The sequence below is a fragment of the Maniola hyperantus genome, chromosome 10 (assembly GCF_902806685.2).
Source record: "Maniola hyperantus chromosome 10, iAphHyp1.2, whole genome shotgun sequence".
Classification (NCBI taxonomy): domain Eukaryota; kingdom Metazoa; phylum Arthropoda; class Insecta; order Lepidoptera; family Nymphalidae; genus Maniola; species Maniola hyperantus.
Genome location: NC_048545.1, coordinates 12553121 through 12569402, shown reverse-complemented (window position 1 = coordinate 12569402; position 16282 = coordinate 12553121). Strand labels below are relative to the sequence as shown.

Here is a 16282-nt window from a genome sequence, read left to right as displayed (position 1 = left end):
ATAAAAGGAACAGCTGACTGACAGGTCTATCAACGCACAACTCAAACTATTGGACAGTTCGGGGCTCGGGCTGTTTGGCATGCAGAATAGCTATTGTGACGTAGACATTCGCTATAATGGATTTTTAAAAATTCAATACCTAACCTAAAGGAGTAAAACAGGGGTTTGAAATTTGTGTAGTCCACGCGGACGAAGTCAAGAAGAAGAAAGACGAAGAAGGCATAAGCTAGTGGCATATAAAAGGTGTGCTCGCAGATGAGTAAAGGTACGATTCCGAACCACGCTGCACGCAGCAGTGCTGCCGCAACAGTGCTGTCACCAGCTGTCACAGTGCTGTTGCGGCACTACTGGTCCCCAACCAATCTTTATAAGCTTATATGAGATTACATTCCAAGCTGAGCAGCAATGTTCCGCTACATTGCTGCCGCGACATTGCTGCCTAGCTCGGAATGTAATCTCATATAAGCTTATAGAAGTGCCGCGACAGCACTGTTGCGGCAGCACTGCTGCGTGCAGCGTGGTTCGGAATCATACCTTTAGAATGAAGATGCGAAACGCACGAAAATATAGAAGAGATCTCTTTTACTTACTCTGCTCGCTTTCAACGCTAAAATCTCGCTAAACGCTCTACAAATGTGACCCAAATCCGGAAGTTCTTTTCGGTCTGCTCTTCTGTGTACGCGCATGTACCGTATCAGCTACTTCTTTTTTTAAGTAATATAATAAGATATAATTGGGCCTACCCGTGCGAAGAGCGGGCGAATCAATTTTTCTCCTTTTGAAATGATCACAAATCGAACCCTTTAGAATAATTATTATGGCAACTTTCCATAGTGTATGTGGCTGTGGTCTGTACCCAAGCCGGCAAACATAATATCGTGAGTGCAAAAAATTACAGTGCAAGTAATTATATCCATACTATTTGATGCCGGCGACTTCGTCCGCGCGGAATTAGGTTTTTTAAAAATCCCATGGGAACTCTTTGATTTTCCGGGATAAAAAGTAGCCTATTTCACTCTCCAGGTCTTTAACTATACCCATGCAAAAAATCAAGTCAATCCGTAGCGACGTGATTAAAGGACAAACCAATTAACCAATAAACCAACACACTTTCGCATTTATAATATGGGTACTGATGAAGACGGACGGATCAGTTTCAGCTGGTGACAAAATTACGTCTTATTGATCTCTTTAACTCGTGTTAATTACTTAAGTGCTGTAAAGTCACACGTCTGCACCATTTAGATTATCATCTAAAAGCTCATTCACACGAGGACGATTCGTTTTTTTCGTATTGTCATTTTTCGCGATTCTAACTGACGGCATTTAACTAAAAGCTTTCACATTATCAAAAAATTGTGAAAAATAACGAATAAGTAGGTAACGTAACGTAACCACCCTTTAAACATACCTAAGGATACGACAACATTAACAAGTATTTTTCTTTATTTTTGTAACGGATCCGCTAACCCCGCACAGGTGGTTCCTCCAAGATCAAATTCTGGATCACGAATCAAGTGTCAACATTTACTCGAATATTTTGACGAATCGAGAAAAAACACGATTCCGTACGCAATGTGAACGTGCAACCGTCATTATGTCGTCAATAATGACGGTTGAATGAAATAGAAATATTTTTAGAGATGGTATCTAAAGATCTTTATGATATTAAATGACTACTACTTTGCTTTTAGCTTTTCACATTATTTACAACAAAGTATAGATATTAAAACTTCCCGCTTACTTTCCATTTAGGAGTGTTCCACAGACTATCACCATCTCAGACTAAGAATCAAGATCACCATTTATGTTAATGTTCCTACCGCCACATAGATGGCGTTAGCCGTTTGAAAGAAATTCGACTGAATGCCCACTGCTGCCATCTGTTAACACGACGTAGATTTTCTTTTGCTTTAAGCCCGGCGTAAGCTCCTATCGGCCTTCAGTCAATTACCAGCTCTTTTTTTTCTCCGTAATATATACGGCTCAATCTCTTGGGACTCCACTTACCAGTAATAACGCCACTTACCTTGCATACTGTCGAAGAGATACGTCAGCAGCATAGATGTGCCATTGTTGTTGTGGTATATGGAGAACATCTCTTTGCTGAGCGGATCGTAGGGTCATTATGTTAATGTTCTTACCGCCACATAGATGGCGTTAGTTGTTTGAAATAAAACTAAGTTTTAAACTAACTGTTAAAACGAAATTTAGATTTAAATAATAATTATGTAATTACGCTGTTCATTACTTTCAAATAAATAAAAAATAAAAACTAAATAATAATAAACTCCTAATAATGCTTAATGCTGCCATCTGTGAATCCATGACATCAACGTCAGATTTTTTTGGCTTCTAAGCTTCCGTTAGCTATAGTGCGCGCGTTAACAACTGAGTCATTGGGCAATAATTAACCATTCTAATCAGTCTATAACAATTCATTAAGGGTAGCTTTAGCCGCCTCAATAAGGTGGACTCAGGTAATGAGTGGCGAACTGGTAGCACATCCCCACTGTTATTGACATTAATTCAGCGTTGTTTTTGTACATGGTACATGGTACAAAAACAACGCTTCGAGATCCAAAATCTTAGCATGCCACAACGCCACTTACCTTGCATATTGTCGAGGAGATACGTCAGCAGCTTAGATGTGCCATTGTTGTCGTTGTATATGGAGAGCATCTCTTTGCTGAGCGGGTTGCCCTGTAGGCCGAGGAGTTGCAGGTGAAACAGTTTGCCGAGGTCGTAGGGGAGTACCCTCAGGTAATTGTTGTGTAGGTGTAATTCTCTGTAATAGAAAAAGGTAATTTTAATAGTGGGCCTTTTTTCTGGATTCCAGTGTTGAAAATAAATCGGCAAGAGATCCATACTAATATTATAAATGCGCAAGTGTGTCTGTCTGTCTATCTGCTAGCTTTTCACGGCTCATTCGTTCAACCGATTTTGATGAAATTTGGTACAGAGATAGCTTGTATCCCGGGGAAGGGCATAGGTTACTTTTGATCCCCTGAAAATCAAAGAGTTCCCACGGGATTTTTGAAAACCTAAATCCACGCGGACGAAGTCGCAGGCATCATCTAGTTAAGAATATTGTAACCCTGGTTCGTAACTACTTTATTTATTTAGTACACCCTTTTTGTGCCCTTTACCCTAGTCACTAAGATTGCCTGGTCTTAGATCGCTGTTGTTAAGGTAAGGCCACCTATTGTATAATACGCGACAGGTCGAAATGGCAATCTGGGTATGAGTCGGAGGGACGCCCCGCACACCCGCACGTCACCCGTGCTATCCCTCACCGGGTCAGCCCGGGGCTGTGCGGGTGAGCGGGGCGTCTCCACCCCGATTGCCATCTCGACCTGTCGCGTACTGTACCTGTACAACTTGCTATTTTATACATTTTTTTTATTTACTAAGGAGTACAATAAAGAATATTTTACTTTATTTTTACTATTTATGTAAATCGCTAAATTCTCATTTCATATTCCATCGAAAACTATTTATCATAAACCGGTTCGCTGAGCAATAGATTTCCTCGATTTAGGTATTCATTATTAATATTAAACGGATCTGTTTTGGATTCGCCGACTGTTTACCAAAAACGTCATAAGACGTTATCATGGCAAGCCACGGTTCAACAACCTTGCGAATAACAGATACCTACTCGTTTGTTTTGAGAGCGAATATCATATATTTTCAACCTGCTCAAGGTGGTTTATCTATTTATACGTATTATCATACAGATCATTATGTTGATAATGCAAAGAATAATGACCCCAAAAGTATGATCAAAAGATTAAATGATAATATTTTAGTAGGTAGGTACCTATTTTTTTCAGCTCTGAAGACGTTTATGCATTAAAAAATCTAAAATGTTTATTTCATTTAGGCCAACATGTGTCATGATGATGCTGTCATTGAGTCATGACTCAATCATCATCATGATCAACTCATCGCCGTCCCAATACTGATAACGGGTCTGCTCTCAGAATGAGAAGGTTTAGGCCATAGTCCGCTACGGCAGATTAGCAAACTTGACACATCTTTGAGAACATTATGGAGAACTCTCAGGCATACAGGTTTCCTCACGATGTTTTCCCGGTACATCAAGTGATATTTTATTACTTAAAACAAACAAAACCGTAAAGTTAGAGGTAGTATGTAGCAGACGGACGTCTAGGTCTAACATTAGGCTATCACAGCAGAAAGCAGATTTTACTGAGAAGAACTGGCAACGAATAAATTTGACAGTTATTGTATGGAGAATATATCAAAATAACAAATTTATCCTTTAGATAAAGTTTATCTGGCTACACAAGGTACAACAACAACTGGTTTAACAAGCCCTATAAGTACCTGATTAAAAATTTTAACTTCTTAATGTTTTGTCCAATTTCTTTATCTTATTGTTTGGATAAACATAAAAATATTATTGTAAAAAATTATGCTATCTTCTTTCGGTTCATGGCCTTCAAATCAATTTAGTCTGACATAAACGAACAAGAGCATACAATACATTGTACCAATTCTGTTGTACACAATATCTAAACTAAACTAAAACCATAGGTCTTAACTCTTTCTATCTCTTTCAAAATTAGGAAAAGGATAGCACTAGATTTAGACCTGTCAATTTAGTTTAAGAGATTGTGTAGAACAGAATTAGTCACAACATTTATAGTTCGATGGTTAAGGCTAAAGTTTAAAAGGTTTGACGGTTCAAATCTCACCATAGTTTAGGAAAGAGGAATTTTAGTCATATCTAACAGGGCAAATCTGTTATTTAAAAAATGCAAAAACAAATCAAAATCTAAGTTCAGCTAGCTAAATTTCCAATTGGTTCTCAGGCGTAGTCTTACTGTACAAGTTGGCTAACTGGTCGATTAACTTTAAGCAAACATATTCGTCATCAACCCATTGCTCACAACTGAGTACAGTTGCTTGATTAAGGATGAAATGAGCTCAGCTTGTTTATCGATATGAAATTTCCAAGTTGATCAACGGGTTACCATTTAGTGGACAATCGATACCAAAAATAATATGAATTAAAGAGGTTGTCGGAGTAGTTGACACAAGAGAAAATGCAATGCAAAGGCGTTCAGATCTCCCAGGTAGTATGCGTAGCTTGTTATTAGGCAAATGTATCTAGCAAGTACAGTTGACCAACCGGTTCATGTTGTTACCTAAGTTGTATCAGATCTCCCAGCTCGGAGGGCAGTGTGCGCAGCTTATTGTTGGACATATCGAGCGTGTGCAAGTTGACCAACTGGTTGATGTCGGGCGGGATCCTCTGCAGCGAGTTGTCGTTCAGGTACAACGCTGTCAGGTGGGTCAGTTGAAACAGTGGCGGCGCGAGCGCGCGCACACCTCCTGTTATCTGCAATACGAATAACCAAAACTGCTTACCTATCCGATAAGGGAATAACAATAACACAATATTAGCTCGATTCTGATGTCACTATAAACTAAATTTAGAGTAAGTATCGCCATATTTTTCTAAAAATGAACTGAAAATGAATGTTAAATTAAAGACTAAATTTTAGGGCTACTCTACAAATTTAAACACTATGCTCAAGACTGGCATCTGAAGTCACAAGGTTTGATAGTTTAAAATTTAATTTTGTCTGTCCTTTTCTTATTACATTGCTAAGAAAGAGATGTGTAGTTGTCATCAGAATCAATACCATTATTTGTATTTAAATGCGTAAATAAATAAATGGCCTTAATAATGTTAATAGGAAACCTTTTGTTCCTCATAATATTAAGTCAATGTTTAGACTCTAGACTATTGTATAAACACCAAGGCTTGAATAATGATATTCAACGAAGTAGATGTATTTTATTTTGTTTAAAAATGTTTTGTTACTCATTTCAATTATCATGTTTTTCGCGAAATTGATGAATCAATTATTATTTTAGGTAGGTACCTAAAATGAAATTTATCTTTCGTCTAAAATTCACAAAATGTATTCTTAAACTTTAGCCCCAATAGCGAGATTTCGCCTCACTGCCCGCATTTATTAATATCCTGTATTTTGAGGTAGCAATTTTTCTGATCAACTTTGTACGTCAATAAAAGGAAAATGGGTTGCAGAAGTAAAAGTTTGTTGATTTTGGATCAAAATTTTAACTGTAATTTTAATCATGGAGGATATGGATACTTGTGTATAAGTCCCGCAAATTGCTATTACGCTGTAACCATGTCTCATTAACATCGATATGACGTCATTTTGACGTCAGCCAAAATAAAAATATACCATCAGCTCGAAACTTCAGTCCAAGTGCTGAGGCCACTAAAATGGCGGCTACGAACATTAGCAATTTGCGGGACTTATAACCCACTTTGCTTTCTTTTGTTGATCAAAGTTTATCGGTTACTTTAACCGCCTGATATGCAACTGGCCCTTAGAAAGTTTCTGTCAAGTTTATGAACTCTTGCTCTACAACGTGCAATCTAATGACGTTTCTTGAAGCAAATCTTATGATTCTTTTTCCTTTTTAACGTATTGTTCTCCTACTTTTGTTTTTCAAACAACGCATATTCAAATTGTATTATTAAAAGCCAAATGGTTTTAGAGGTACGTAAGTCTTTTTAATTTTATATTTATGTTGATTACAGTTTTTAAACATTTTAAATAAAGTTTTTGTTTAAAATGCACATAAAATTAAAATTTATAAACGTAACTACCTAGTTATAATTATCTGTTTGGTTAAAAACAGCGCCAGCGCCTAAGATGTCATTATCATCATCATCGCCAGCTCAGCAGCAGCAGCATCGCAGCAGCGCCACTGTATTTGTAAGATATAGTGGTAATAATTGTTACGGAACTTAAAACTTAAGCTACGAGGGTTCTAGACGCGCCCAGGTCTGAGAAGAGCCCACGTTATATCGTTTAGTACCTACCTCCAGCGTTGTCCAGCCTCCTCGCCTGCCAGATGCCCGCTCCGCGTCCGACATAATGTGATATGTGCGCCCGCTTGCGCCCTCGTGCTTGTCTTTGTTGCGAGACATTCTGTCACCTGGAACACGAACAAGGCAATACTTATTAGCATTTTTAAATTCAGACTGCAATCTCACCTGGTGGTAAGTGATGACGCAGTCTTTGATGGAAGCGGGTTAACCTGGAAGGGGTATGGCAGTGTTTTAGGGTTCCGTACCTCAAAAGGAAAAACGGAACCCTTATAGGAGCACTGTGTTGTCTGTCTGTCTGTCAAGAAACCTACAGGGTACTTCCCGTTGACCTAGAATCATGTTTGGCACGTAGGTAGATCTTATAGCTGACATTTGGGGAAAAATCTGAAAACCGTGAATTTCACAAAAAAAATATTGTAGTCATGTACTAATAATTAGTATTTTCAATTTTCTAAGTAAGATAACTATATCAAGAGGGGTATCATATGATACGTCTTCACCTGTGCATTCTAAAACAGATTTTTATTTATTTTTATGTATCACAGTTTTTGAATAATCCTGCAAAATGTCGAAAAAATATGACTGTAGTACGGAACCCTCATTGCGCGAGCCTGACTCGCACTTGGCCGGTTTTTTATTAAACCCATGCCACCCATTTGTAGAGCGTTGTCTCTGTCACTCATACCTTGACGTAAAAAATAAATAAATAAATGACGTTTTGTCGGTCACAATGACAAGTACAACGCTCTACAAATCTGCCATCTCCTCCTAAATGTTGATGTACATTACTTTCGGTCGCGAACTGTAGTTACCTAACTGTACCTACTCAGTCCATAGAAAAATTTAAATAATTAAAACCTGACGAACGCGTCGTCGTTACGAATAATTTGATTAATCAAATATCTATGAAAAATTTATTTCTAAGGAAACAAATTATTTAAGTACATGATTTAATCTTTAATTTAAAATAATGGTTTTTATTAAATACCCATTTCGTACTGTATTACACAATAATGCGTCGAGTCGTACCAAACCAAGCCTGGGCATTCGATGGCTCAATAATTGCTTTGGAGAACAAGAGATAGGCGCGACATTTGCTTAGGATTGCATACAATAGCAATTATTATTATACTAAGGCCGTTAAGAACGTGCGGACTGGGTCATAAATAATTTTTACCAAAACCCTCGCTCGCACTTACGGCCTTAAGGAACTGGAATCTGATGCTCTGGTGTTGTGTGTAACAGTAAAAAAAGGATTTGTCGATATAATCGACCCTCTAAACCCTATCCGCGGAAATAAGTTAGTATAGCGCTCTATCTGTTACGTAATCCCATACAATTAATGATAGAGGAAAATCTCAGTGGGCGCTAGCCATTTTGAGTTACCAACCAATCACAAACGAAAGTATGTTTTGTAGTAATTGAATTTCGAATTCTTTTTGAAAACATCTTTGTGATTGGTAAAGGGTGCCAACGGCACCCTATTACCAGTTTTCATCATCATCAACCAATAGACGTCCACTGCTGGACATAGGTCTCTTGTAGGGACTTCCACACGCCACGGTCTTGCGCCGCCTGGATCCAGCGGCTCCCTGCGACTCGTCTGATGTCGTCTGTCCACCTAGTGGGGGTCTTCCAACGCTGCGTCTTCCGGTGCGAGGTCGCCATTCCAGCACCTTGGGACCCCGACGTCTATCGGTTGTACGAACTAACCAGTTTTACTAATACGTATAATAAGACGTCGCAGTCCGTCCATCCGTTCGTCTGTCTGTCGCCGGGCTGTATCTTGTGAACCGTAATAGGTACAGAATACAGGTAGGTATTAAAACTTAGACCTAACGTGTATTTCTATAGCCTTCCTTTCCTTCCTTCCTCCTTCAAAAAATCCTTTCTTAGCGAATGTCTACGTCGTAATAGCATGCCAAATTTCAGCCCGACCCGTCCAGTAGTTTGAGCTCTGTGTTGATAGATCAGTCAGTCAATCAGTCAGTCAGCTTTTCTTTTTATACTTACTAGCTGATGCCCGCGACTTCGTACGCGTGGATTTAGGTTTTCAAAAATCCCGTGGGAACTTTGATCTTCCGGGATAAAAAGTAGCCTATGTTCCTTTCCAGCAGGGTGATTCGCTAACTCAGTTTCTAACACTGAATGATAGCCACGGAGCTCATTTTTTAATCCGTTGAAGTTCTTCTACGAAAAAATATTTTAATATCACCCGGTGAAGCAGCAATGTAGAACTAACCAACCTCGGTGGCTATCATTTAGTGTTAGACACTGAGTTAGAGAATCACCTAGCTGGTCTTAAACTATACCCATGCAAAAATCACGTCCATCCGTTGCTCCGTTGCGACGTGATTGCTTTCAATCCAAACCAACAAACAAACACACTTTCACATTTATAATAGGGTTAGTGAATATAGAATATAGACAGTGGCGTGCACAGGTTTGAAGCCAGGGTAGCCACTAGTTAGCTAGGAACCTGTTTATTGGCAGTTCAAAATGAAAAATATGCATTGAGCTATTACAACTGGGGTAAGCAGTGCATTTATGCCTCTATGACCTGCACGCCCCTGAATATAGATGACGACGCAAAGCGTCGGTCAAACTTGCCGCTGTCTCCGCAACTATATGACCCACTCACAGTGCACAATACTGAGTATTATGCCAAAATTATACTTGTAATATGCAAACCAACACAGACACAACTTGATGTGGCCGCACTTTCACATGATCCCCTAACTTCGCAATCACTACCTCACTACCCATATTATTGTTATTATTAGATTTTGTGTTCAGGTACGATGCTGTGTAGATACCGTTTAGGCAGGGGTATTGGTTTATTGAAGCTGCCATACCCCTTCCAAGTTAGCCCGCTTCCATCTTAGACTGCATCATCACTTACTATCAGGTGAAAAATTATAAATGCCAAAACAACATGCAAACAGTGTTTTTTGTTGATTTATCCTTCAATCACGTCGCAACGGAGCAACGGATCGTATGATTATTATTATAAGTAACTAGCTGACTCACCCGGGCTTCGCGCGAGTGGATTTTTTCGGAAATCGGTGAGGGAGTGGAATTTTCAAAAATTCTCAAAAACATACTAAACGTATTTCATTTTTAACCGCAAGCCCTAATTTATACCTATTTTTATGGATATGTCTTCGAAAAAGACGTACCTATTCATACCCTTTAACCTCCTTAGATGTGGAACTTTCAATAATCGTGAAACATGTATTTTCTTGATTTTTAACCAAAAGCCTAAATACCAATTGCTGCCGGAAATCGAACCCAGAACCTTTCACTAACAACTAACAAGACCACAGCGCTCACCATTACGCCAGAGAGGTCATCAAAACGAAAATTGCAAACCACAGAGTAAACGGTTTCGCAAACACGAAAATCGCCAACGCTTCTTATAAAGAGAGAGCCAGCGCACGCAAGACCTTCATTATTTTATAAAAGCTGAAAGTTTCTATGCGTATTGTCCCCAACACAGGGAGGAAAGATCAGCTATGAATACAACGTTTTTTAAGTTTAAAAGTGGGTGCCACGATACTGTTTCTGGCAATGCACGACGTGATTTCTAATATTTATTATACACGAGCTGATGCCCGCGACTTCGTCCGCGTGGATTTACATTTTTCAAAATCCCCCGGGAAATCTTTGATTTTCCGGGATAGCCTATGTGTTAATCCAGGGTATAATCTATATCCATTCCAAATTTCATCCAAATCCGTTCAGCCGTTTTTGCGTGATTAGTAAGAAACATACAAACATCCACACTTTCACGTTTATAATATTAGTAGGATTCCGAAGAAAATATAAAATAATTAGACCTTATACTTTGAATAAGATTTTTATACCTTTTACCTTTATTACCGGTTATCTCTCAAAGTCACCATGATCCAAACTTCATAGTCGCTGATAGTTGCGTCCTGTATTGGCGACAATACGCAGAGAAACTCATAGCTTTTATTAAATAACGAAGGTCTGGCACGCGCTGGCTCTTAGTCCATTATTCTCTGTAGTTATAGTAGTTAGGTACGTAAGTAGGCCAATTTCTAATCCATTCATGTTCGAGGCCCAAAATCGGCAGTGTTGCTTCACTCCTTTGTATCGCTGCCTCGCTTGTTGCTGCCGTGGGCTTCAAACGTTGTGACAAGCCTTGACATATTGATTCGATACAAGCCATCGTTTTCTATGACTCTCCGCGGTACTCAGAGTCGCTAATGGTTACTTAAGATTGAGTTAAAACGAGACAGATTTATGTGAGAGATATAGCTCTGTTTCGTTTTAACTAAATTTAAGTAACGAATAAGCGGCTCTGGGTACGGCTGTCTAAGGTCTAAACCAGACACGATACTTTAACAATTAGGTATTTGACTACATCTCTATATATATAAAAATGAATCGCTAAATGTGTTGCTGATCGCATATCTCGAGAACAGCTGAACCGATTTCGCTAATTCTTTTTACGGGGATGGTTCTAACGGAGAGAATAAATTAAAAAAATCCTGAAAAAGAATCGACTGTTAGGCGGTACGAAGTTCGCCGGGACAGCTAGTCAAGAATAAATTCTTTCTCAGTGATTATTAAATAGAGGGTCTTCCAAAATACGTAAAGTCCACGTCCTTGTTAGTTTTAAGTGTGGAATGACTCAAAACCGGGGTCCTGCAACTTGTATACCGACTGACGCTAAAAATAAATAAACAAACAATAAGTGAAAATATTTATTATTCAATTAAACTTTTAAAAGTACTTTTGAATCGTCAAATGCATCTATTCACTGATTCGGAATGCCTTTCCTACCGAGAAGATCCAGCAAGAAACTCGACGGTTGCCCTTTCAAAAATTTGATATACTTACAATATTATGCCATACTTATTACTTGTATATATAAAAAAGTAATTGCAGTCCTGCAGATATGTAGATCGTCAAAATTGTACAAAATGTTAAAGTTAAGTACTTACTTGAATAAAAGTTTTTAAGGCCACTAGCGATTAAGTGTCTGTTATTACTTACTAACTTAAGTGTCACGTATACATTTCAGAAATAGTCGTGGCCTACATTTTAATGTAAATTAATAGTTATTTATAATTAAAATATATGTTGTATTGTAACTATTTACATAGTTAATTAAAATGGTACCGATTAAAATCCGCGATACTAAAATGCACTCGATTCGCCGTCGAATCACTCGCCTTTATTATCCTTTTACACTGTCCTTGACTATAATTTATAAGAGGACTATTTGCATTATTCTTTGATATAAAAACAATAGGTAGGTACCTATTTAGCAATTAACTACTATTACTTATCTTGTTTAAGTAAGTCAAGTAGTTAATTGTAGTATTTCTTTAATAATTTTGTTTAATAGTTACTCTATCATTGTAAAAATGAATTTCAAAATTGAGTGAGTCTTGTCTGTTTCAAGAAATATTGAGTTACTGAAGTAATAATACTTATATATTTACTAAAATTTTATGATAAATTAGGATTTTAATGTTGCTCTACCAAAAAAGAATCAGTGTGAAACTCTTTGATAATCTATAATATAATATAACATTCTAAATATTAATAACTGATACTAATAACCACTAGGTACTTATTAATATTACAAAGGCTAAAAGTGTGTTTGTTCATTCTTTAATCACGCCACAACAGAGCAACGGATTGACGTGATTTATTGATTGGATTTTTTTGCGTACTTTTTTACTTGGGAAATCGAAAAGTTTTCGCGTGATTTTTAAAAACCTAAATCCACGCGAAAGAAGTCGCAGACATTTTCTAGTTATTAAATAGGTACAGTAGGCGGCAGAAAGTAATGTAGACCTTTAAAAGGAGATAGCAGTTTTGTAGAGTTCGTCATAGGTATGAGTGACAGAGACAACGCTCTACAAAGTGCGCGCGAGTTTCACACGCACTTGGCCAGTTTTTTATGATTTGAAAAGAGTATCGGCTGAGTTAGAGTCCTAGACTTATTAGAGTCACTAGCTGTTGTCCTCTCTGACCTAACGCTGCACATTTGTCCTAAAAACTTTTTTAAGGCAATTTTTTTAATTACGAACAATAATAATGTGTAGAGAGTAGACTGCTCGGTACGTAAACAACCTTTTACAACTACGTATCTTAAATGATAAATACGTACCTACGCAGTTTAGATATACAAATGCAAATATTTATTTTAATAGGTACAGCCATCTTAATCTGTAATTGTAATGGTATTCGCCCACAGTTTTCACTCGCACTTGAAATGGTCAAACGTGCATTCTCTATTTCGTAGCCCATACGGTCTTCTGCGTTACCAGAGTTTACTCCTAATAGTTTGATGTAAACTAAGAGTAATTTAGCTAAGACTTCATGGGTAACTACATACAAAGTATTTAATTAAATGATTGGAAAAAATCTTGATAACTATGACAGGAGAATTTCATGCCCAAATCAAAATTCCATACAACCTATAAGTTACATGATGCTTCACACAGTATTATCTATTCGACCTTTGTTATGAGACAGATGAAGGCGGCTAGCTTCGCTCGCCTTTCCGCAAGGGGTCATTCAAGGGGCGAACCAACGAATTCCTGAAAGGCATTGGTGGTTCTTCTGGTGCTACAAATGTTCATAGGCGGTGCCAATCACTTAACTTATGCGGTCGAAAATAATGTACATCGGCCTTTAGAATGATATTTCGGCTTTGTAGAGCGTTGTCTCTGCCACTCATACCTATATGCTGTTTTGTCGGTGTACTGTAACACGGCTTTGACTAAAGATAATAATACAAGCCCACCCCGAGATATTGTTGTACACATTGCACATACCTACCTTGTGTTCAGACTGGACCAGTTGTTTCATATCCATACTCCATACTTAATATTATAAATGCGAAAGTGTGTCTGTATGTCTGTCTGATAGCCTTTCATGGCCCACCTGTTCAACATGAAATGAAATGATGAAATGAAATGATTTATTTGTTTTAAAAGGTCTTTTTAAAATTGTGCCAGGGATCCTGAATTAAGTTTCCAAACCTGTATCTCAGGGTCCCCGCTCTCCCTCCTCCATCATTAACAAATAAAAATAATAACATATTCGGACTATATTTGGTACAGAGATATCTTGCATCTCGGGGAAGGACTATCCCTACTTTTTACCCTGGAAAATCAAAGAGTTCCCACAGGATTTTTAAAAACTCTAAATCCACACAGCGCATTTCGCTGTGTGGATTTAGAGTCACACACACACACGCAGTCGCGCGCATCATCTGGAGCACTACAAGGCGTACATTTAATTTGTCTTGATTTAAGTTGGGATATTTTTTACATCAAAACTGTAAATACATACTTATACCAGAATATAACCTTAACCTAGCATAATTTTTTATTTGGATGTTTGCCACATTGAATATTAAATAATGCAGTAAATTAACTACAAGTTAGATTGTCGTTTAATCTAGTGGCACTACAGTTCAAATTGGGGCCAGTGTCACTATAAGACAAGATCTGACATTGAGCTTGGATGTGAACACATTAGATGCCTACTGTACAGTAAACGCTAAACGACTCGACGAACGACTTGACGCATTTTAATTGCTAAAAAACAACTTCATATGAATATATCTTCAAATCATATAAACTACACTTTATCTACCAAAACAGTGATAGTAACTACTTATGTTATTGCTACAATATTTATAAGAGTATATTGCACTGCCATGTACCTTTTTACCAACGCGAAGGATCATTAGGGGTGTTAAAAAGGCTTTGTCTGATATAGGATTATCTTCACCCGAGAAATATGGACAACGGGATCGTTCCATAACCTCCGACGATCGGGAGGTAAACCTAGAGATTGAAAGGAATTAATCGTCATCATAGGCTTCCGACAACTACACGAGGTCTATTTTACGAAAAAACTGCGGATTTAATTCATTATATTGCCGAAAAAAAAGGTAAATGCGTATGATCTCTGTATACAGCTGACATGAAAGAGATGGGTCGACGCACAATTGACGGACTCCAAGCGCCAAATCACAATCGACTATTCTAATTATTTTTTAAGCGAAATATATTATTCAAAACACAATACGTACCTTCATCTACTCCTTAAAAGCGTTAACTTCAATCCAGATTATAGTAACGGGATAAAAATCACTGTAAACACACAATAGCACAATCTTGACATACACCACATCAAACGTCCATTTACCGACTGCAGCGACAATCTACATAAACGGCGAATTCTAGAACTTAATTATATTGCTTGCAAAAATCGCGTTCATTTTATACAAAAAAATAAACTTTTCACTTTTAATTTTTGTAGGTATTCAAACGAATTTAAATGGAAGAAAATAGGCAAGCAAACAGAATTATTTTCACATAGGTAATGTATATACTTACCTACATATTATAAAATTATAGTCAAATTGTCACACTCTACTTTGATAGTGTATAAGGGCGCTTGCACATTATTTCAATTTGCTACAATATTATGTATTGTATTGTAGTGAGAATATGAGCCCGCGTACAAGTTACGACTGTGGTTTTATCTCCTTTTTAAAATAGGTACGAAAATATACCTATTATAAATTCGAAAGAATGAAAGTTTATCAGTCTGTCTGTTCTGGCAGATGGTCTGTGTCTGTCACAAACTATCTGCCTAGCTGATTTTAGTAAAGATCGCTTACACCCCGTAGACAGATGCACTTAGTTGACTTTTATCCTAGAAAATAGAACTCCCACGCAATATTTATACGTAAATATAGGAAACATGAGCGGTCGCGGACATTCTTAGCTAATAATATAAAACTCTGTTACCTATAATAATTACCTACCTATCTACTTTTTACCTAGTGATGAGATGGAATTAGTATTTTCCTGTAGTTCATATTTCTTTTAGATTAAGCAAATGTTCCTTTATCTAAACTTTTTCGTTTCTATAGAACGATTTGTTTCAAAAATATACATAGGTAAATTTTACAAAATACATGAAAGTGTGTAACTATGTCAGTCTGCTACATTTTCATGTCCCATCGGTTTAACCAATTAACGGTCTAATCAAAGGTTCCAGTTAAAAAAACACGCTGTATAGGTACTTACTTTTCAGAATATCCATCAAAGCATAATAATATTATCGTCATAATAATTATTATTATGAGTTTCAACGAATTAAGTTGAATTTTCAACCTACTCGTAGGTGAAGTTACAATAAGTAAAGCATCAGTGGAGAGAACCCTGATGGCCCTGCTGCTTTTCAAGAGAACTTTTGAAGAGATCCTTTAACGGATCCTCGCATTGTTTGCATCCCGTTCTTAGTCCAGTATTATGTATTTGATTTCATAAACATAGCAGTTAAATTAAAATGTATGAGGTTATAAAA

At 37.4% G+C, this 16282-nt stretch overlaps 1 protein-coding gene across 2 annotated transcripts in view; it reads right to left on the bottom strand.

Annotated features, from left to right (window-relative positions):
• twin (CCR4-NOT transcription complex subunit 6-like twin) overlaps positions 1-15118 on the bottom strand; it is a 291402-nt gene extending 276284 nt beyond the window's left edge. For both annotated transcript variants that reach the window (XM_069501501.1, XM_034972835.2), the window contains exons 1-4: positions 14997-15118; positions 6899-7014; positions 5178-5371; positions 2613-2788 (exon numbers count right to left, since the gene is read on the bottom strand). In XM_069501501.1, the coding sequence (XP_069357602.1) occupies positions 2613-2788; positions 5178-5371; positions 6899-7006 (478 nt within the window). In that variant the 5' untranslated portion in view covers positions 7007-7014; positions 14997-15118. The remainder of the gene's footprint in view (positions 1-2612; positions 2789-5177; positions 5372-6898; positions 7015-14996) is intronic.
• Between the last annotated feature and the right edge of the window lie 1164 nt (positions 15119-16282).